This window comes from Stegodyphus dumicola, chromosome 4 (assembly GCF_044657685.1).
Source record: "Stegodyphus dumicola isolate Sdum_Otavi_A_Nest chromosome 4, ASM4465768v1".
NCBI lineage: Eukaryota > Metazoa > Arthropoda > Arachnida > Araneae > Eresidae > Stegodyphus > Stegodyphus dumicola.
Window position 1 is genome coordinate 187,560,250 of NC_140771.1, and position 23,661 is coordinate 187,583,910.

At 32.3% G+C, this 23,661-nt stretch overlaps 1 protein-coding gene across 2 annotated transcripts in view; it reads right to left on the reverse strand.

Moving 5' to 3' along the window:
- Nucleotides 1-8,275: 8,275 nt before the first annotated feature.
- Gug (arginine-glutamic acid dipeptide repeats grunge) overlaps nucleotides 8,276-23,661 on the reverse strand; it is an 84,759-nt gene continuing 69,373 nt past the window's right edge. For both annotated transcript variants that reach the window (XM_035370633.2, XM_035370632.2), the window contains one exon: nucleotides 8,276-12,083. In XM_035370633.2, coding sequence (XP_035226524.2) covers nucleotides 12,002-12,083 — 82 coding nt within the window. In that variant the 3' untranslated portion in view covers nucleotides 8,276-12,001. The remainder of the gene's footprint in view (nucleotides 12,084-23,661) is intronic.

Consider the following 23,661-nt stretch of genomic DNA (forward strand, 5'->3'; position numbering starts at 1 on the left):
TACCCACATTAAGATTGATGACCTGGGTCCCATCAATACCCACAGTTGAACATAAGACTATTCTTCAACGGTTGTTCTGAAAAGGCCCTTAATATATATATATATAAATATATAAATCTTATTACAGCGAGTCTACTATCTGAGTATCTCTTTGTAATAATTATTTAAGAGCTAAAAGATACACTTCATCTACCTGGATAATGCACATGTTTTTGGACGAGTAACAACTTTATTGAGCATTTGATATAACTAGCTTCACATACATCTTCAATCAAAACATAAATATCCCAATGAGATACTATCAAAAACAGAAAAAATACAAAATTTAACACTTTTTTTTAAACATTATAAGCAAAAGATTGAGGCATAACATGCGTCACAAAACTAATAAGCTAATGCCATCTACAAAAAGTTAATCATGAAATGTAAAGTAACATAAATTCATAAAATCTTGTAGACAGCTCCCGCCATTGCATAACAATAGTATCGTGAGTGCACTATTTTTAGCCACATGAAGACTTGTACAGCTGTGTAAGGATGAAGAAGATAAGATTCCTGTAGCAGCACCTGTACTAAGAGAAGACACGTACATGGGCGATATCTTGTCTGGAACTGAATCTTTAAGTTCTGCATTAGAACTCCAAAATCAGTTAAGAGGTATTTTAAAGAGCGAAGATATGATATTCCATAAGTGGTGTAGTAATACGATTGAATTGTGTGAAAAAACAACAATATATACCCTTTTGGTGAATTGGAAGAATCTGAAGCATTAGGTATTTTATGGAATTCGAAAATAGATTTTTTGGGCTTCATCGTTAAAATCGATAACGTGAATGTCACTAAACAGAAAGTGTTATCTGTTATACTTCATATCTTTGATCCCTTGGGTTTAGTAGCCCCGGGTATAATTATAGCAAAGATACTCATGCAGAATTTATGGTTATTAAAATTTAATTGGAATGTTCTGCTAGTAAGGGAGGTTAAAGAATGGAAATAAATTTCTACTACCTTACAGTTAATTAATAACATTGAAGTTGATAGATGTATTTTATTACCAGATACAATCAAGGTAGAAGGTTTCTCAGAGGTACTCTATGAAACAGTTATCTACTGTAAAGCCACATCAGCATCAAGCAGTATATCAGCGAGGTTGGTGTACAGTAAATCTAAGAAGAAGATTTCAATCCCAAGACTTGAGCCCTGCACAGCAGTTCTCTTGGTTAATTAATGCATTAAGTGGATCATCATTGAAATTAGAGTTTTCAAATTAACCTTTGGAGTGATGCACCTATGATTGTGCTGTCATGGATTGAATAACTGCCTATCTGCTCAAGGCATTTGTTGCAAACTGGATATCAGAGATACAGGATCCTACTGAAATTGAACAGTGCCATTACATGGCTTCTGGAGAAAACCATCTGACTTCATATTCAGAGGTATAACTTTTAAGTTACATAAATGTTAGAGGTAAAAATCTGCGACTAAGTCAACTGTGGTATGACGGATCTGACTTCTTGATGAAGGATGAGCACCCTAACAAAACTGAACCTGAAACAGTAACTGAAAGAGACTCAAAAGAACTTAAGTATTCTAACTCTAAACTATTAACATCTCTTTATTTTAATGTGGGTGACTTTATTAATGATGTATTGAATCGTAGCAATAAGTATTTAAAATTAATTGATATTATAATTTTTTGTTTTAGGTTTTATAAAAACTGTAAGCATGTACCTAAGAAGGTAGGTAATTTATAATTGGCAGAATTAAAAATAACTGAAGAAACTTAATTAAGATTATAAGGTATTTCTCCCACTTTCCTAGCGTGGTGTAGTGGTTCTGCACGCTGGGCTAGTATTTCAGAGGTCCATGGTTCGATTTCCGGCGAAAATGGTTGCTAATTTTTCATCTCTCTGGCCTCAAAAACATACCTAATGTCTCTATGAGATTAGCACAAGGTGAAGTGAGATAGTCCTAAAAATTCAGGTGCGATTCCAAAGGATAATTCTATTAAGATCTGGTAGTAGTTTTTAATAGAATAGAGAGTAAGATTAAGAAATAGCAATTTAACTCATGAGAAAAAATTTGCCATTATTCTGCTTTCTACCTTCTAAATACAACAGAATTAATAGTTAAATACCAGCATATAGGTCCCTAATCTTTATTATATCATATAAGACAAAAATTTTGGATTGTTAATTGTAAAAATTATTGTAGGAATGTTGTAAAATAGTGCATGACATGTTTCAAAGCTAATCCCACAATATCTCCGCAAATCATAGATGATTCAAGGAATTAAGGAATGTATTACAGCTAATATTTCATTTAATTGTACTGAGGTGGATCTCTGCAGTCCATTCTTAATTAAATATAAAACCCAGAGAAAAGGTATACATCAGAAGATTTATGCATGTATATTCATCTGGTCACTAAAGCCATTCATTTGGAAATGGTAATATATCTAACTTCTGAAGTATTAATTGCTGCTTTGAAATGCTTCTATGCCAGAGGAGCTAAGTGCTCAAAATTATTTAGTGCTAATGCTACTAATTTTATAGGTGCAAATAAAGAATTAAAAAAGTTAAACAAATTAGAAAATGGAAAATATGAGCTTCTGGCTGGCTATTTGAGTTCTGAAAATATTGTATGGAAATTTCTCCTTCCCAGAGTGCTCAGTTTGGGAGGCTGGTGTGAAATCTTTTAAGTATCATTTGAAACGTGTCGTAGATAATGCAAAATCAACATTCGAACAATTTTTAACAATTATGACTCAAATTTAAATTCACGACTATTGATTCCCTTGTCTTCCGACATCGACGATTTAGAACTTCTAACATTACGGCACTCTTTGATTGGCAGATCAATTAACTCAATTACTAAGCCAGATCTCATGAATGTTACTGTTAACAGATTTAAAATTATGGCAGCAAATCACAAGATTGGTAGAAATTATTTGGATAAAAATAGAATTTCACTTATTTAAATCATTTGAAAAATCAACCTAAATGGCAAATATAAAAGTTTGAGACGTGTTTGTCTGTCTGCAGAAATGTAAAGCTTTACATTTTAGGATAAATTTTAATAAATAAAAGTGCAGGTGAATATTTGATTACAGCAGAATTCTGATTAGAATTCATTTATTTCTGATGCAAATGAAAAAAAGCTACCTAATTAAATACAATTGTAGTGATCTCGAGAGCAAATCAATGCTAGCAAATACGAAAGAGTTGGAATTCTTGAACCTAACGCACGAGGACTCTTTTACACTGGTGGTTGAGAATTCCGACTCTCATTAAACAGACCAAGGATCAAACCGAGGATCGATACCATCTTCAAAGGCATGTGAGACTCATACACTCCTCACCAGTTGCAAATAGATAGTGAAACAAGCAAGTAATGCCGTGTCACTATCTATTAGCGACCAGTAATGACAAGCACTTGAAGCCACCAAAGTCTTCGCATCACGAGATCGCTACACAATGTTTTACTATGGTACACAGAAGAGAAAAATTAATGAGACATTAATAATTATTTTTTCATATAGTATATAATCAGGCAGCATAGGGCCCACCAGCAACCGAATGTTAAAATCGCTGAACACTGGTAGTTTTACCTGGTTTGAATACCTACGAGCCGGTGAGGCTGAATGGGTGTTTCTGTGGTTTTAATTCATGTATAACATGGATACAAGATAATTTCACTTAAACATTCTCCATAAAGACATCTCTTCCCACAGGCAGATAGCTCTCAAGTTGCTATGCTTTAATGAATCAACTCAAAATTAACCACAACCAGTACAATAAATATAGACTTAAATTAAATTGCTCAAGTAGATGCGGCTATCATAATTAAGGGAATTATGCAATTTACAATTAACCTGTGTACTTATGAAGTTTATTTAGCATTTAAACGCTGTAAATATTTTATATAGTATAATAATTAAATTATTTTCTCGCAAACTCCAATTTCATTTATTCAAATACTTGATTATAAGATTCTACCAAACATTAGAGTAAAAATATAGCAAAGAAAGCAGTCTTATACTCGAGTACTCTGTATGTAGAAGGATAAAACATAAACACTAGGTTAGGGTAATTAAGACAAAGCAGCTCGACAACTAGTGTCTACGGGAAGGGATGCCTTTGTGAAGAACTTTTTATGAGAAACTGGCTCATACTCAATTATACATAAGGAAACTGTGAAAGCCAACCATGCAGCCAGCCCAGTCTTGGGCATGTGAACTCAGGTCGAACTACCACTGTTCAGCGACTTTACTACTCAACTGCTGATGAGCTCAATAAACTTAAAATAATTTCTTTTTTAACACACATTTATGAAATTATTGCACACAAAAAAGTGCAAATAAATAGAAGAAACATGCTAAGGATAGGAGATACTGAATGCATATAAATTAGTAATCCTGCCTCATTTAGAACTAAATAATCAACATATAAAGAAAAGTGATTTACAGGATTTCTGCTGTTGTAAATAATTCAATATAAAGAATTTCAATCATTCCACACTTTTGTATTTATTGTATATCTGAACTGTTTGACCATCTTTTTCTAAATAATGAACAGTCTCGAATTTAACTTTCAAAATTTTTTCACATTTTAACTGTAAATGCATCCGAATAATTGGTTGGGCATTACAACTCATTAATAATGCTAAGAATTGAGAAGAAATTCAAGAAAGGGGAGGAATAACTCTATTTGAGATAATATGTGCAAAGAAAAAGTTATAAAAATAATCCAAAATAATGTTTTAACAAAAGAATATATCAAAGGACTAAGATACATAAGATGAAGATGGATACAGTGCCAACTGCATTGAGACAGAACCTGTTGGGAATGGCATCACTACGCCAACGAATCAAAGGCCAGATAGAGACTGACGCAGTGGCGTGACGAGGGGGTGTATGATGCCCTGGGCACTTCTCACAGAGGGGCTCCAAACAAGATTTTCATCATATCACTGTTTTTTGGGGGGGTGCCAGAAAAGGTATTTTTGCCCCAGGCGGCAGTTATGCTTGTTACTCCACTGGACTGACGTCATGGGACGCCAGAAAAGGACGAGTAGTTGCGGTTGAAATAGCTAAGGACAATGTTTGCACTATGTAACTAGATATTTCTTATTCATTTAACTTGTACAAAAGTGTAAGTAAACCTTTTTCCTTAAGTTTAAAAGATTTGAAGTGCTCCATTTATGATAAGATAGCTGTTAATTCATTGGGGAGATGACTTATGAGTCCTTTCTGAGCTATCCATTGTTTGAAACCTAGCCTTACATAACATAACAGAACCTGCTAGCTTGCTTTCTGACAGAATACAACAGGTCTCTGCTCTTGAAGTTGTTGGGATGGATCTAGCTGATCAACTTAATTTAACAGAAGGCTCTAAAAGCTCGAATGCCCTTTCCACTAGCGGTGTTTACCGAGATATACATCACTTTTTACCATGGATTTTCTCTTAAATCTAAAACAATTTATTGCTCGCAGGCATAGGCCCAAAATTATACTTAGTGATAATGGGAAGAACTTCATAGGGCCGGAAACATGTTTCAAAGCTTAGACTGGAAAACCTGTGAATCAGAAGCTTCCAAGATCTTTTAGGACTGAATGGACGACTCCTTCTGCTCCCTGGTGGAGTGGATTTTGAGAGCATATACTTCAAGTGACTAAACGATTCCTTCCATATGTTTTCGGAAATGCTTCTGTCTATTGTGGGGAAATGAGAAGCATCCTTTGCGATTGTTTTGCTGTCATACCATTGACTTACTTGTCCAAGGACCCAGGTGATTTGATTTTCCCGATCTTGATCATTTGGATAAGATCGATGTCGAAAAAAGATATCACCAGATCCTGAGAGAATATCCAAGAGATTTTGTAGGGGTATCATTTCTAAAATGGAAAATATCATGGGGAAAACTTTTGAAATTAATTTTATTCTCCCAAAAAGCTTCACATGCGAGATTTAGTGATTCGAGGAGAATTCTCAGGCCTCTAGCGAAGCCTGTTGAACTATACACAAGAAAAGATCAAAACATGTATTGTGCATTTGAAGATTTCATGGGGTGAGATTATACGGCCAGACAAAAGAATTTATCCATTAGAAATTAACCCTATTTTACAGATATGAGTTCTAGTGAAACTCCAAGTGCAGAGCATACTCAAGATGATTTAAGGAGAATCTGCCTTCAGAATAAAACTGTAGGAAAAAGCAGAACTGTCAGACTATCAGCAAAATTTAGAGATGCTTAATACTACAGTCAAAAGTCGTTAATTCGGACCTCAAAGCTACAAACGTTCTGTGCATGAGTCGCGTTGACGTAAGCGCCTGCGTGCAAGACCTTTACGGCTATGCGTGTGCGCAAGCACATAATACGTTTACGCATGCTTGTTTAATGTATGACGGACGGTATAAGCTAAAATTATCTAATTATCTATTTCAGTTCATGTTGCAGATTGCGTTGTTCCTTAATCTTCGAAATGGATCCGGCTTGTTATTTTTTGCAGACTGTTAGAGCAATTTTATAAAAGTAAGCTTGAACTTTCGATTATGTCAAATAGAATTTCCGATGCTGGAGCTCCCAAAGGATCTACAAAGCGAAAGTATGTTTTGATGTCCATCAAACAAAAAGTGGAATTGCTGCAAAAAATGGATAAAAGCATAAAGAAAGTGACAGAGAGGTTAGTGAAAACGAAAAAATTTTGATTGACAAGTTAGTTGGTATTTTCGGCACAGCAATTACAGGACTTGAACAGCGGAACTTTGTAACTGAACAAGAAATTACGTCTGTATATATAGAATTAAAGAGAAAGTATTAGCACATAAAACAAAGCAACTTAAACAACTTACACTGAAAGAAATGTTTAATAAAGTAAGCAAATAAATATTAAGCTTTTTTTTTTTTTTTTTTTGTAAATTTTGATACTTTTTAGATCATAATTGTTCTTTATTTCATAAATTACGGTTTCATATTTTTAATTTTATAATTTCTGCATGCCATCTTACCAGATTTAAACTGATGATCTATAATCCGGAATCGCCAAAGTCCCGACGAGTCCGGATTAACGACTTTTGACTGTAGTTTAAAGTACCTTATTTTGGACAGCAATTGTCTTAGAATTTGAAAATTATCTAGTAACTTCCTAAATTGTCAATTTATGATTTAATGCTAACTTTGATGCAAGTGTAACTGAATGGTTATTTTGATTATAAGCTGTATAATGAAATGGTGACAGTATTACATAAACGATATAGCAGCAGTTCTCAACCTTTTGACTAACACATACCATCTAAACAAAAATTGAAAACCTTTAGTACCACCACAACTCTTAAACAAAGCTCAGATCACATAAATTTACAAGTATTGGAGAAAAAAAACTCAATCAAGATGTCTGGATCTTAATTTTTGAATTTAATAGTTAAAATTTTTGAATTTAACAGTTAATAGCTTCTTTATGTATCAACGGTTCTTCTTTGTGTACCAACGGTTAAGAATCCCAGCCATTATAGCATTATTTTCGTGTATCACTAATTTAATTTTGATGTTAGCATTCTTGGATTGGCAACACAAAATACTTTGATTCTAAAAGCTGAAGTTTAGATTTTTTTTTTTTTTTTTTTAAATGTATATGGCATGAAGAAGTCAAACAAAAATCAGCGTAGTATATTATTCTTGACTAGTTTTCCTGGTTTAACTACAGAACCATCGAAACTAGTCTTGCAAAATTTACAAATATTATGCTGATTCTTGTTTTTTGACTTCTCCAATAAAGATGCTATGTTGAACAAATTATTATATTATGGATTTCAATTAAATTTTGGACTCGGAAATTGTCGGATAGTTAATTTCTTGAAACTCACTGCAACATACCAAGAGAGCATTAGAGTATTGAGAGATCACTGTGCGAATTCATGCATCCGAGGTTTTTTATTACATTTTTTTAAAAGCGTTGTGTTCAACGTTCTTAGTAATAACTACTGATTGTGCTCTGTTATACTGACAAAACCTATAGCAGCATGTTTGTGAAGAGTTTGAAAACAGTAAACTCTTCGGGACAATAAATTTTATCAAGATATCGTCGATCATCAGTTCTGTGTATATTCAATTCATTACGAACCCATATATGCATGTAACATTCTACTTTCAACATTTTTTTTTCAAATTTAAAATGAAAAAATTATCAATAAAATTTTAGAATTTAAATTATATTGTGTTAATTTCTAGATGAAATGCTAACTGAAGATAGTAAAACATTAAAAACTACAAAAAATATGAATACCAGTTTTATTTTTATTAAATAGATACCAAATCTGAAGTATATAATGTTCTCCTAAGTAAAATTTATGAAAACAATAAAATACTTTAAACTGAATATTCAATAAAAACTTCACTCTGTACTTTGTACAAAATATTTCATTGTCTACATTTTAAATTTTACATTTAGATGACATAAAAACTCCTAATGTTATTAAATTAATAACTGTCTGTCATAATATTTAAAGTCATTGCAGAATTAATGATAAAAATCAGGCTGTACAATTCATGTGACCCAGTGGGTACCTACAAAACTATACATATATGCTTTACAAAATCCAAGCTTGCATCATTAACACATATTTACATTTGTGAACAGCAGTGCCTTGATATAAAAATACAATGAAATATACTACATAAGCAAGATACAATTACCCAAACATATAACAAAAATCAAAGTTATTGAAAGAGTCTATAGTAATAATACAAGCTTATTTTTACAATACTCGCATACAATTAAAGAAATTTTCTATAACACATATATCAAATATCTTAAATTATGTCAACATCTGATTTTGCCTAAATACATGAACTTTCATGCAATTCTTTAAGAATTATTTACATATTTATAAAACCCCACTCTGACATTAGCAAACTCAGCCATCTATCAATTTAAATTATTTTTTTCAAGTTTACAACAGTCAATCAACAAAAAATTGAGTTTAAATACTAAAAACTTTCCATCAAGAAGTATTTAAAACTGAATATTAAAAATGCTTTTACTACTTTGATATATATATATATATACACATGTGTACATGATTAATAATTGCAATACTTTTTGTACTTTCAAGTCATAAATTATACATTCTTCTTTTCTGAATATATCATTTTGAAAATTTAAAAAATGAATTATGCATAACATTAATTTGCTAGTTTCAATTAAAAAAAAGCCAAGTAGAATAAATTATGAGACACCCAATGTTTTGCATTTTCAGAGACATTCACCAAAACACACAACAATAAAATTGGAAGTAAATCAAACAATTTATTAGCACAAAGTATTTGTAAAATGGAAAATATCATGGGGAAAAATTTTTAAATTAATTCCATCATTCTCCAAAAACTCCATCTGTATGATTTACAAGTGAATTATCATGGTCAATCATTTTATATTGAAACAGTACCACAGTGTTAAATATCATAAGTTTGAATCTCTAATGAAGCATGCATGTTTTAATTAAGCTTATAGCCATGCATAATTAGTTCTTAACTGTTTTACATGATTTAGAAACTAAATATGCATAAAAAATATACTTTATTATTCAACCAGTGTCATTAAATTTTAGGAAACACTTCCAAGTACTTTTGCAACACAATTCGTGAAGTTTTGTATGCACTCATTAATAGTGTATAAACAAACGTTTGAAAAAAACCTCATATTCTGATTTAATTATTATTTCTTTACTATAATAATAATATATACATATATATATACACAATTAAATATATATTCTTAGCAGAAAAGGTGCAGATTTCCTGACTTTTTTTCACTTCGAAGCAAGTCTTTAAGCTTCCAGAGTTGCATTCTATTTCCGGAAGGGGAATCATCCCGTAAAAAGGGTTATTTGCATTGTCGATTTTTTTTGCGTGAAAAATTAAAAGGTTGAATTGTGATTGGAAAAAAATAGAAATTTTTATATGGTTTTGTTCTTTGCGTGGTTGTAGAATTTTTGGGGATACATTATATATTCACAGATTTTGATACTTGCACTTGACTTACATATGCTCTCAGAATTTAAAAAATGATATTGTAGATTAGTTCTCAGCAATAATTAATCATTTATTTGTAATTCAATTTCATTTAAAATTTAATTAACTTTAAATTTGCTTTTTACGAATAGAGAATGTTTGTTAAATGCAAATATATATATACACACATATATAAAATTAACATTTTCCAAGACAACCACCTTTAGTTCTAGAAGATTCTGTGGAGATGGTCATCCTACAGAAGATGATAATCAATTATGTTGATTATTAATTTGTAACCAAATTTAGCTTTTAAAGGCTCTAGGGGTTTATTAAAAGACATCATTATGGAAAATACTCAAGTGTATTATATCTATTTATTGATACAACTATATAAGTAAAATTGTGCATTAAAACAAAAGCTTAGAGAAAAAATTATATTTAATAGGCTTAAATATGGTAAGTGAATAATATTTTTAAATACAGAAAACACATCTTATAAGAAAGGAGAAGGATTACAAAAACCTTAGACAATAAAATGTACTTGGTGTTCTGTTTTGGCTAACAATTTTTTCCCCTAAAACAACTTGAACTACTTAAAATAAATCAATAATTTTATTACCTAAATTATAACCCGATCACTTTTATTAGTATTAAACAGAACACAGGTTATCCTAAAAATGTGTGCTTATAAAACCAATTTAAATGGCAAATTATAACCCAAAGTCAGGCAATGCAATCTTTTATAGTTGGCTTAGCACTTTTTTAGATTACACGGTTTAGTAGCAACAATCAATTCAACTGGTGACATATGGTCTCAGTGGTTAAAAAGTCTGCTGCGTCCGATGCCCAGCAGTTAATTAAAATTTATTCAATAACTCAATTTACTTCAAAATTACAAAATTGCAAATACAGAACTTTATAAGTCTAGTACAATGACAATTAACTATATGAAGCTAATTGTCAGTTTGGTTAGCTCAACAATATAATACACATTTGTGCAAAGATAACATTTCCAGCTGAAATGCAGATTTTGTAATTTTGCTTGGCAAAAGGTTCATATTTCATATTTAAGATAGGCATACAATACGCAAGTGCTTGTAGTCATTTTCTTATATCAGAAAGTATCCCCCATTAAATACCTTCCACATACAGACAAAACTTTAAAATATAATAAATTAAGCTTGTAATATTATATCTTATGCAAAAGCCACTGCATGACATTAAAAAAAATATTAACAGGCTAGGATAAAGACCATATCGCTATTTCGCTTTATATATTAAACAATATTAAGCAAAATTTGCATTAAAATAGTGAGCTAACAAAAAGAAATATATAACTTAAATTAATGTTTAATATATATATATATGTTTCATATGAAATAAAAATTACAAAAATACTTCATGGATACAAAAAATTAATCATTAGCAAATTAATTTTCTTATATACCTACATATTTTTCTCAATGTAACATCTGAACTATTACAGGATAAAATTTGCTTTGTTAAGTGTACAAAAATGCACAATAAAAACCTTTAAAAGTTACAGCTAATGCAAACACATACCAATTCAGATGCATAGAAAAGTCATCACTTTCAATAATGAACTTAACAATCATTCTCATAAATGCATGTCTCTCACATGAAATATAAATGGAATTATTTTTACAATGTATGTTCTTAAAATAAATTAAAATACAATAATGTTAAAGATATTACACTCAACTGCATAATTTACAAAACCGGGATAAATATAAGCAAAGAGAAAAATCAAATTATACCTGGAATAATAAACACTCTTTGCCATAATTAACAGCAATCTACAACTGCAACATATATATAGAATCAGTGGCAAAAATACTGAAGAAGCCAACTAGACTAGCTAGTTCAAATTTAGTCTATAAATATATATGGATTACAGGCAACGCCATGTTCTTAAATGAAAATATTTTCCCTAATATTTACACGTATAAAAACAAAATGTCTTGAATTAATTCATTGGTGGTCTTCCTCCTCGAGCAGCTTCTTCTAAAGTTCTTAATTTGAGTTCTCTTTCTCTCTGCTGTTGTTGCCTATCAAGTAAAGAAATTCAAAAATTTTTATAAAAACTTTGGTATTGAGAAGCAGAACATTAAACAGCAAATTACAGTCAAAATTCATTATCTAGTGTTCAAGTTACTAAAAAGCTCAAGTAACCTGAATATTTATACTTTTTTCAAAAAGTTAAATCAGATAAAACTAAAAAAGAGACTTCTATAAAGCCATCGTGAAGCCTATACAGGGTGTTGTTGCTGAACAGTACGATTTAGTGTTAATAATGAATAAGCATGTCACACAATAACCATGAGATTCTCACCTAGGTTTCATGCAAAGCTGATCAATTCTTGATAAGCTGGTTTAAATTTTCTACAGAAGGCTACACAAGCTAACTGCAATTTACCTGCTTTTCTCTTGAATTTTGAAAAAATTATAAGTTGGGACTTGTCTTTGTCCTGTATGGACACCGAACGCTAATGGGCATCATATGAGATTTTATTTGAAAATGGATAATGCCAATGTAATGTTAAACGTTATCAGTGATTCAAGTTTTTTATCAGCTTATATATCCATAACTTATATTTGTTGATTATATAACTTAATAAATAACTTTAAACTGTTACTTTAAACCTTTGCCAGAGTGACTGCTACCAGCTTGAGAGCACCTCCACCAACTTTCATGATTAATGAGATTGCATAATCAGATAAGATATTTTACTTTCGTATATTTAAGGCCTGCCAACAGTGGCACACACAAGGTGGGTTTCAAAACCCCTACCATCACCTTTTTTTTTTTTTTTCCAATTGATTAAAATCCTATGTATATATATAAAATAATTCCAAACAAAGGTAGCAATATTTTTTTTTAAAAAATTAAAAACAATGAAATTTCTTTTCTCTTTTTCTTTCCCTTCAAAACTGAACTGCATGCATACATAAAACACCCTCTTATTCTCAAACCTGAACTATTCTTTTGCTTCCTACTGTACTTTGCGCTCACCACATGCATTAAGTCCACGTCACAACAAAGTCAAAAATTCTTCATTACTTGTATTTCATGATTCTACATGACAATGTAATGGGCATATTCTTTAAATGCAGCACAAATGTATTTTTATTTTCAAATTGTAAAAATATAATTTTTAAACTATACTGTAAACATGAATGATCAAAATCGTAAAAAGAAAACAAGACATATTATTGTCTTTTGTAAAAAAAAAAGTACATGAAGATGAAAAACTAAATATTACGGAAGCTGTTAAGCTGCTAGAACTAGTGAGTGACCTCACCACTGTCGCATTTATTGCCACCTTGAAGATTTATTGCTAGACGCGAAAAATGCTCAATCATTTTCTCAAAAAACGCAAAAAACTTCGTTGGCGCAAATGCCAAATTGCAAAGAATTAACAATTTAATAAGAAATCCTGACAAAAAATTAGCAGATTATTTAGGTGAAAAAGGAATCGTTTGGAAGTTTATTTCCCCACAGACACCTAATTTTGGTGGACTATGGGAATCTGAAATTAAATCCATGAAATATCACTTAAGGCGGATTGTAGGTAATGCAAGGCTGACTAGTAACTCAGATAGTCTGTTTTAAATTCTCGCCCTATTATTCCCTTATCCTCAGATGTAAATTATTTAGAGGCTTTAACACCTGGCCATTTTCTCATTGGAAGACCCTTGAATGCTATAGTAGAACCCAAATTAACTGATATACCTGAAAACAGACTCTCAAGATGGAAACAAACGATCACATTTGTCCAATTGATATGGAATCGTTCGCATAGGGACTATTTAAACACACTACAACAGCGTTCAAAATGGAAGGTAGAATGAACAAATATTAAAATAGGTATGCTAGTACTAGTTAAGGAGTACGAGCTTTCTGTTAGTAGATGGGTATTAGGGCACATTACAAGACTTTTTCCTGAAGTTGACGGTAAGGTTAGAGTAGTAGAAATACATACAGCAAAAGGCATCATTAAGCGTGGAATTACAAAAATTGCAATTTTACCCCAGGAAGAAAGTTAAGTATTAAGTTAGTTAAGTATTAGCTTATTATTGCTACAAAATGTACAGGGCACGGTTACATAGCTCCCCCCAAAGGTTTAGGGTTGCCATAAATGCCAAGAGAAGGCAGGGTTGCCACATTTGGCGAAAAATCGTCCACGTGGCAGCAAAATTGACGATATACCATGGACGAATGGAGAACCTCCTGAAACGAATTCCGAACGGTTTAGCCCAGAATGTTCTCAACACAAGCCGAAAACTATATAAACCCTGCTGGCCTGCAGTCAGTCAAGTGTATCGTCGGGAGGGCGAGTCAGAGTGCTTCGTATCGAGTACGAGATAGTTAGTCTGTCCGTGCGGAGTCAATCGAGTTGACAGCCGGGCAGTGGGTCGTTGAGTGCATCGAAGAGTCTCTTAGTGTATCACGGTTAGTGCATCATCGAGAGAGTGTGTTAAGCTCCGGGAACAACTTAACCGAAGAGTCGGAAGCTGTGCTCTGTGTGTCGTCAAGTGCATCTCGAGTTGTAATGTGGAGAGTCTTGAGAGTATGTGGAGTTTTGAGCACAGTCAGGAGCTGTACTCTGGTGCTTCACAGTGAAGCTGTCTTCACCGTTGTAGCCTGATAACCTAAAGGCTGTGTTGTTGATTGTTCCAGGGAGTGTATAGTAGATCTTCGATGACTGTAAAACGTGACTTTGGAGCTGTCCTGATTAATACCAGCCAATAAAGTGTGTTTTGATATTCCATCAAGTGCTGTCATCGTTATTCACTCCAAATCCACATGAAGCCCGTACGAACGTGAAGGAAGAAAATAAACACAACACTTGGTGTTAGGAAGAAAAAAAATCGGTAACAACTGGTGTCAGGAGTGAGGTTTGCGAGTGAATACCAGTGACCCGCCTGCAGAGGAAAGCCATGATGGAGGGAGCGAAGATTTTGATGAACTTCTTAGCCGAGATAAAAGTTGGATATGAAGAGATGAGAGCTGAGATCAAAGCCGCACTGAAAGAGATGGAAGCCGGATTGGAAGGGAAGAAAGTCGGAAGAGAAGAAATAACTGTCGGCCAAGAAAAGTTGAGAGGGCAATTCTTACAGATGAAAGGGGAGCTTACAGAAGAAAGTGGAGCCGTAAAAGAAGATGTGGAAATGACAGAAGTGACATTTGAAAAATCTGAGAATGAAGGAAGTAGCTGGTGAATTATCCGAGAAAGCTAAAGAAATAAAGGATGAAACATCTTACAAGATTAAAAAGAAAGAAAATGAAAAGATGAAGAAAAAGACTGGGAAGACGCTTCTCATTCTCAGGTGTATGAAGTTGAACTGGAAGACAGTGATAATACTGTTTGTAAAGATGAAGAAATAAAGTGGCTTGTAAAGCTTCTGAAAGGGGTGAAGAAATAATTCATGTAAATAAATTTCCTGATTCTCAAGTGCCTGAAGTGGAAGTGGAAGAAAATGAAAATGTGACTGTTAAGTTCAACAAAACTGATAGTAAAATTACAAAGTTGCAGTTAGCAAGAATTGAACCATCTGAAAGTGAATGTGATGCAGAGATGGAAGAAGCTGATATACAGCTTAGGCAATGTGCTCCGGCATTGCAAGAAAATACACCCACTTTGCAAACTATGTGTGCATCTCATAGTGAAAATTATGCAGACAAGGACTTGATTCTAAACCAATATGCTTCTGTTTGTAAAGAATTGGGTTCCGTTCATAACTCTGATGCAGAATTTGAAGCTGGTTCCCAGGAAACAGGGGGGAAACGAGTATGTACCAGCTGCTAAAAATACCGAGGTGAACTGTATGCATGCTGCAAATGAACTACAGTGTGGTAAACAAACTGTTTCACATCTTTCTGTGGATGACAAGTCTGAAAGAAGTCTGATATCTTCAGATTCCGATATCAGGGTTCGTACATATTTCTGCACAAGGAAATTAAGTACTTTTAAGGACTTTTAAGGACCATTAATGAAAAAAATTAAGGACCTATGAGGAAATGGGAACTGAATAAATTCAACTAAAAATATTATATCTATGCCTGAACGTGAGTAGGATGCATTATTATTAAACATAACTTAATTAACATAATCATTAATATTTTGAGAATAAAATTAATTTTATGAAATTTATCAAGTAGCATTAAATATTTTACGCTCATAATAACTGGACATATCTGAAAGAAGATAAGTGACATTTTAGTTACGTTTTACTAACAGTTAGCTTTTTTTTTTTTTTTTTTTTTTTTTAATGTCTCATTTTGTCACATACTTGCTCAGTCTAGAGGTTTAGTAAATAGTAAGTAGATTTTAATGTCAAGCAGCATAGGTTAAAATGAGCATTAAAATCAGAATCAGCATGATTCATAACAAAAGACTGGCTGTTGTCACCGCTCCTGCTCGCCTATAAAGAGACCTGAAAGGCCTGATGTAGGCACAGTTAGCAAGTTTTGAAAGTTAGCTGACCTCTGTCTGACGCTGTTAGTGTTGCAACTTTGTGTAGAGTTCCAGAGGTTGTATGGCCCACCAGCGGCCGAGCGGTCAAGGTCGCTGAACACTGGTAGTTCGGTCCGAGGTTCAAATCCCACGAACGGGCTGGCTGCATGGGCGTTTTCATGGTTTTCCCCATGTGAAACGTGTATACGATCCAGTTTCCCTTAGAAAGTCCTCCATGAAGGCATCCCTCCCCTTAGGCAGATAGCCCTCGTGTGCTTTGCCATAATTAAATACACCAAATACACACCAGAGGTTGTAACTCAGTTAATATACTTTAAGGTTCTATTAAGCCACTAAAGCATTAGCGGTGATAAGTTGTTTTGCATTAAGTCTCACGAGATGCAAAGAATAAGTTTCACATGAATTTTTATATTTTTGTGTTTTACCTTGTGACCACGATAAAGGTTTAACACGTAATTTACATAACTGTACATATCTTTGAAGAATAATTTTCTTTCTCTTTACATATTGAGTTTCTTTTTTCAATACGTTTCCCTTTCCTATAACTTTTAGTAATACGAACATTCAGAAGAAATATGAAATACATATGGTAAAGTCTGGTCACAGAGCTGGTGTGGCATAATTTTTAGAATTTAGGGACACACTGAGCAACAAAATCTAGAAATGGCAAAACTTTTAGAATTTAGAGCAGGCATTGGAAGCAGAATTCAAAAAGGCACCAGGCAGCAGAATTTAGGATCCACAAAGATTGCATCAGGTGACAAAATGCCTAGCGCCAGCTCTGCGTATGATGCATTAAGACATATTAGATGAATCTTTTGAATTGTAAGCTTTCAATTTCTTTATTAATAAAAAAAAATTATTTTTATAATGCTTGTATCTAGTGAAAAGTAGAGAAAATAAAGGGAAGATAAAAATGTTAAGAAAGCGATTCTAGAATCAGAAGTAAAACATTCAACTATTTATTATGTTTTCATTGTTCTTTCAGATGTTCTTTAAAATGTAAGAAACTGCATGTTACTACCATGGAGACCTTTTTCATTTTATCACATTTTCTGGAATCTTTTAGAATCGTTGGTCTATAAATTTGCCTTAAAATCTTTTTAAACTTTCCAAGCTTCAATGTCTAAAATCCTACAGAAAAATTACCCCTGCCAATTCTGTAACAGCAAAAAGCCAGAAATGTTTTTTAAAAAAATCGGAGGAAAAAGTGTGAAATTAATTTTATAGAGAAAACTGATGCATTTTCTGAGAATTCTGATCATTCTGAGAAATGGGAAAAATTCTTAACATGAAAAAAATTAAAAAGACATTTTTAATTAATTACATAGCTATTTTGCTTTTGCTAAAAAATGTTTTGTAAACTGTGCTGAATAGCATTATTCCTTGCTTATTTTTCATATTCAAAAAATTGTATAATATGTGGCCAAAATGAAACTTTATACTATGACAGTGAAAAATAAAAATGCTTTATTTTAATGTTATTTCTTAAATATAATTCCAATATTTACCATTATTTTAATGAAATTTATCAACGTTAGAATGTTCTAAAAAATCGTCGAAAAATTCCCAGATTTCGGAATTAAAAATTTTCTATAGAAACCAATTTTAAAATTGCCAAAATGTTCATAATCGCAAAATTTAGAACCGTTTAATAAAAGAATTCATATCCCCAAAAGCGGCAAGTTGTTTGAGAGCTCTTCATTACAAAAAATGAAATAATTTTGAAATGCTTATGTTTCACTTCTTGCTCAGAAACTCGAGTATCCCACCATTATTTATATTAAAAATAGGAACAAATTATAACTCATGAACCCATTCAAAAATTAGCCATATTTGTCAGTGAATGGCCAAAAATATTCCTGCAAAATGCTAATTCACACCCAAAATGGCAGTCGTAAAAACAGACAGAAATTTCAGATGATTAAAATTAAGGACCTACCGTCAATTTTGGCCAAAATTAAGGACTTTTAAGGACCAAAAATCAATTCCAAAAATCTTAAGGACTTTTAAGGACTCTTAAGGACCGTACGAACCCTGCGATATGCAAAACAGAAATGCATCTGAGAACTGCAGTGGAAAAGTATTTGACCCGGGTACAACTTAATAAAAAGACTGAGACTGATATTCATTTTTAACTTTAATTTGTATAATTTAAAACTGTGATGTGTTTAATTTCTGTATATAACTTGAACATATTGTAAATATTTGTTTCTTTTAAAACTGTGATGTGCTTAATTTGTGTATATAACTTAAACAATAGTGTAAATATTTGCTTCTTTAGTTATGTTATCTGCATGGTTTAAAATGTTTTGATTGTATCGAATTTAGCTTCTGACCAAGGGTAGAACTGCCCGGGATGTGCAGTCCTTGGGAAGGCGAGTGTTACAAAATGTACAGGCGCGGTTACATAGCTTCCCCGCAAATAAGGTTTAGGGTTGCCACATTTGGCCAAAAATCTCCCATTTGGCGACATACCATGGACGTATGGAGAACCTTCTGGAACGAATTCTGACCAGCTTAGCCCAGAATGTTCTCAAAAAAGGCGAAAGCTATATAAACCCTGCTGGCTCGTAGTCAGTTACTCAGTGCATCGTCGGGAGAGTATGCCTCGTCTAGAATGCAAGATAGTCCGTCTGTGCAGAGTCGATCGAGTTGACAGCCGGGCAGCAAGTGCTGAGTGGGTCGTCGAGTGCATCGAAGAGTCTCTTAGTGAATCGCGGTTAGTGCATCATCGAGAGAGTGTGTTAAGCTCTGGGAACGACTGAACCGAAGAGTCGGGAGCTGTGCTCTGTGTATCGTCGAGTGCATCACAAGTTGTAGCTTGGAGAGTCTCGAGAGTACGTGGAGTTCCGAGAACGACCGAGCAGAGTTGGGAGCTGTACTCTGGTGCTTCACAGTGAAGCTGTCTTCACCATTGTAGCTCGATAACCTAAAGGCTTTGTCGCTGATTGCTCCAGCGAGTGTATAGTAGATCTTCAACGACTGTAAAACATGATTTTATGGCTGTCCTGATTAATAACGACCAGTAAAGTGTGTTTCAATATTCCATCAAGTGCTGTCGTTGTTATTCACTCCAAATCCACACGAAGCCTGTACGAATGTGAAGGAAGAAAATAAACGCAACATTTGGTGTAGGAAGGAAAAAAATAGTAACATTATTACAAAACTTGTATTGTAACTTCTATTGTGCATACAATTTTGTATTGAAAATTATTGTATTGAATTAAGATGTAATTCGTATTGCTTTATTGTATAAGGTTGTAAATGTACAATTTGTATGTTATTACGAGTATCATCGCACAAAATTATTGAAGTAACCCTTCAACCCCAGGGATATGTTAAGTCATTACGACTATTTAACTGTAAGATTACGTCATTTTTCCTCTTTTTGGCACCATGCATGGCGCAAATGTTCATTACAGCAACCCTGTAAACGCTCGCTCAGTTTTTTATTGCTGCTGTTGTTAGTAGTAAGACATCGCTTGAAAGATGGCACGCATGTTATTTAAGGTTGTAGAATAAAATATTAATTAATACAGTCCATTTATAGTCATTGCATAACAACGCCCACATTGCAAGTGAAAGATCCTCGGTCTACCACAAATGATTTACCTGAGCCTGAAAAGGTATTGGATGATGATGTACAAGAGAAAAATTGAAGTGAAAACGTAAGGTATGCGAGTTGCAGCCAAAATAATGAAACTAATATTCAAACACTAGTTTCAAATATCACAGTAACTGATTTTGACATAGCAAATTACATTAAATTTAAAGGACCCACACCAAATTTTGAGGTAATTGATATTTTAAGCAATATATAGTACCCTGATAAAAATTATACTTTTCTGATTACACTTACAAAATCAAAAAATTTGAAATTTCAAATACAGTGGTTTTTGAAATGGCATTGCTTGGGATATTCTATAAAAAAGGATGGTGCCTTCTGCAAATATGCTATTTTCCATGAAAGAAGTAGGTACCCTCAAAAATCAGAGAACTGGAAAATCAATATCAGAACCTTTCAAAAAGAGAAACCATGCTGTAGAACATTTTAAAAACCCCGATCATTAAAATATCGCCAACAATGTCTCGAAATTTACTCAAATTTGAAAAAAATTAGTGAAAATTCTATTGTTAGTATCGACAAAATATTAGACAAAAAGAAAGCTAAAGAAGTTTATAAAAAATCATCAAATTTTATGTTCTATTATTAAAACTGTAATTTTCAAGGGTAAAAAAAGGAATTGCTTTAAAAGGGTACTCGGATTATGGTCCCTTAAATTTAACCAAGGAAACAAGTGAAAATGAAGGAAACTTTCAAGCGCTGGTGAAATTTCGTGTAGAAGTTGGAAATGATGTTCTAGAAAAACATTTGAAAGACAGTGGAAAAAATACTTACATCAGTTGGAGAACACAAAACAAAATAACTTCATCAATCAATGAAATTATATTAGAAGATATTGTCAACCATATACACAAAAGTGAATATTTCAGCATCACTGCAGACAAGACAGCTGATATTGTAGGGATTCAGCAGTTATCTTCAGCTGTATGCTTTATTCATGATGAATTCCTACAATTTATTCCAGTTGCAAGTTGTACTGGCATTGATCTAGCATCAATGATTTAAAAATCTCTGGAATCATTAGAATAAATTCATCATTTTTGAGGGAACAAGGTTACAGTAGAGCTAGATCAATGAGTGGGAAACTGCAAGGCATAAATGCTCATTAAAAGGAAAAATATCCTTTTGCTTTATACATCCACTGCAGTTTGCACGGTTTAAATCTAGCAATATCCGTTTCATGCAATATATCGAAGATCCAGAATAGAATGGAAATTGTAACAGGAATTTATAATCTTCTTCAAACACGAAAACGACAACATTATCTAAAATCGAAGAATATTGCCCAGAGTAAAATAATAATAATAATAATAAAAAGTTGGAATATGCATGACAAGATGGGCTGAAAAACCCGATTCTTTGATCGTCTTGGAGGAGCTTTTTAGCAGTCCTTGAAAAAATTTCTTTTGGAAAGACAGAGACATCTCAACTCATTCATGTTTAATTCATGCCTCATTATTAAAATCAGGTTTCTTAATATCCTTGTGTTTAAGTAAATTGTTTGCGGAAACTAAAAAAGTCTGTGAATATTTACAATCAATTACTCTTGATTTGAAGAAAATTTTAAATTAAGCAGAATCAGTAACTGAAAGCCTTGAGGATTTTAAAATTGATTTTTATTATACTTTAAATATATATATATATAAATATGATGAAGGTGAACAATTACTGAAAGGTCCAGAAGGAAATAATGAAGAATTGAAAATGCCCTAGTTTCACGAAGGAAAATGCTCCAGTTATCATAATAATGTTCCAGCTGCTAATGCTGAAGAATACTATGGGCAAAGTATTTTTCTACCTTTTATAAACATGATCACAGTACTCAAACTACAATTGCAGGAGGAAAATAATATTTTGGGAAAATTTTTGTGCTTGATGCATAATGCACAAACTTATAATGCAGAAAACGTAAATGACTTGAATTTGACTGAATTTTGTTGAAAAGGTGAACCTTTATTTCAATAGCACAGAAATGTTTTACTTTCCAAGCTGAAATTCTTTAAGACGATATTAAAACATGATTCCTCACTATCTGCATTTGAATATTATTTGTTCCGCAATGATGAATTTTATCCTCATTTTAAAAGACTTTTAAGAATTTTTGTGCAGTCTTTCAATAACGAATTGCATAAACAACAGATCTTTCTTGACTTTGAGATGGCTAAAAACATACTTAAGAAGTACCATGCCTAATTAACATTCCCATCCCTCCTGAGGAATCTGTAAATGAAATTGCAAAAAAAGGCAAGAAAACTAGATTTTATTCTGTGACTATTTGTAAGCCTACAGGAGCAGACTGGTGACTGTAAATGAAAACATTGTAATCATCATGTTTTTAGTTTTATAGTTACAGATTAAAGTGAGATTTTTTTTCTATGACTTAGCATTTCTATAATGATGAATTTGCTTTGCTGTTTTATTTTTGAATTATGAAAAAAGTAAATACATAAATTCTTGTGCTTTCTGATAATTTAATAAAGTATTTGTTATTAATAATTTATTTTATTAATGAATGCTAATTATTTGTTTAATAATTTATTTTTTACTATTCTTTTGTTCCCAACAATGGATAAAATCAAAAGCGTATGTTTCACGGCATACTCGGGTATAATACAAGAATGGCAAACTTTCGATCCTCAACCTCCCCTCTTGAAAAATTCATGTGTGTGCCACTGCCTACCAAATACATCAACTTTTGAGCCTGAAATACGTTTCCCCACCCAAAAAACATTTTTTTACATGATTTCAAATGTAAACTTTTGATATTCAAATTCAAAATAAATAAAAGTACTTTTATAATTTTATCCTGGAAGATAAGTTCTTTTTCCATTTTCTTATATTCCTAATTTGTGTCTGAAATGTATTTTTTTCTTTTTCAAAATTTTACATAATTTTAAATGCACACTTTAGATATTCAAACTAATGACAGATAATAAATTTCTTTTTCCATTCATTTGGCTTTTCTACCACAAACTGCACTTTTTTATAAACTCAAATAGCCTGAATTGTCATCTGTATATCATTCAGCATTTTCTGAACTTTTACAATATTAAACTCAGCTGTATTAGAAAAAATTAAACACAGAAAAGAAATTTTTAATGCTAAAAAAAGTGGATTTAAATGAAGCCTGATGCACTATAAGCTAATATATACTGTTTCTTTAATTCTAGGATGCATAATTTTTTTCAAGTATCAACATCCCATGAATTCTTACTGGGTTTGTACATATTTCTGCAAATGAAAATTAATTACTCTTTAAGACTTTCTTTTGTAGTACTATTCAAGAATAAAACAGATCAGTGAGAAGGATGCATTATTATAAAACATAATCTAAAATTAACATAATTATAAAACAAATTCGAGAATAAAAACAACTTCATGAAACTTATCAAATAATTAGCATTAAATTAAAAGATTGTCTGATACATTTATATTTTACACTTATAATAGTCCCACATATTTTAAAGCAAATTAGTGACATTTTTAATGTTTTGCTAACAATTAACTTTATGATGATTT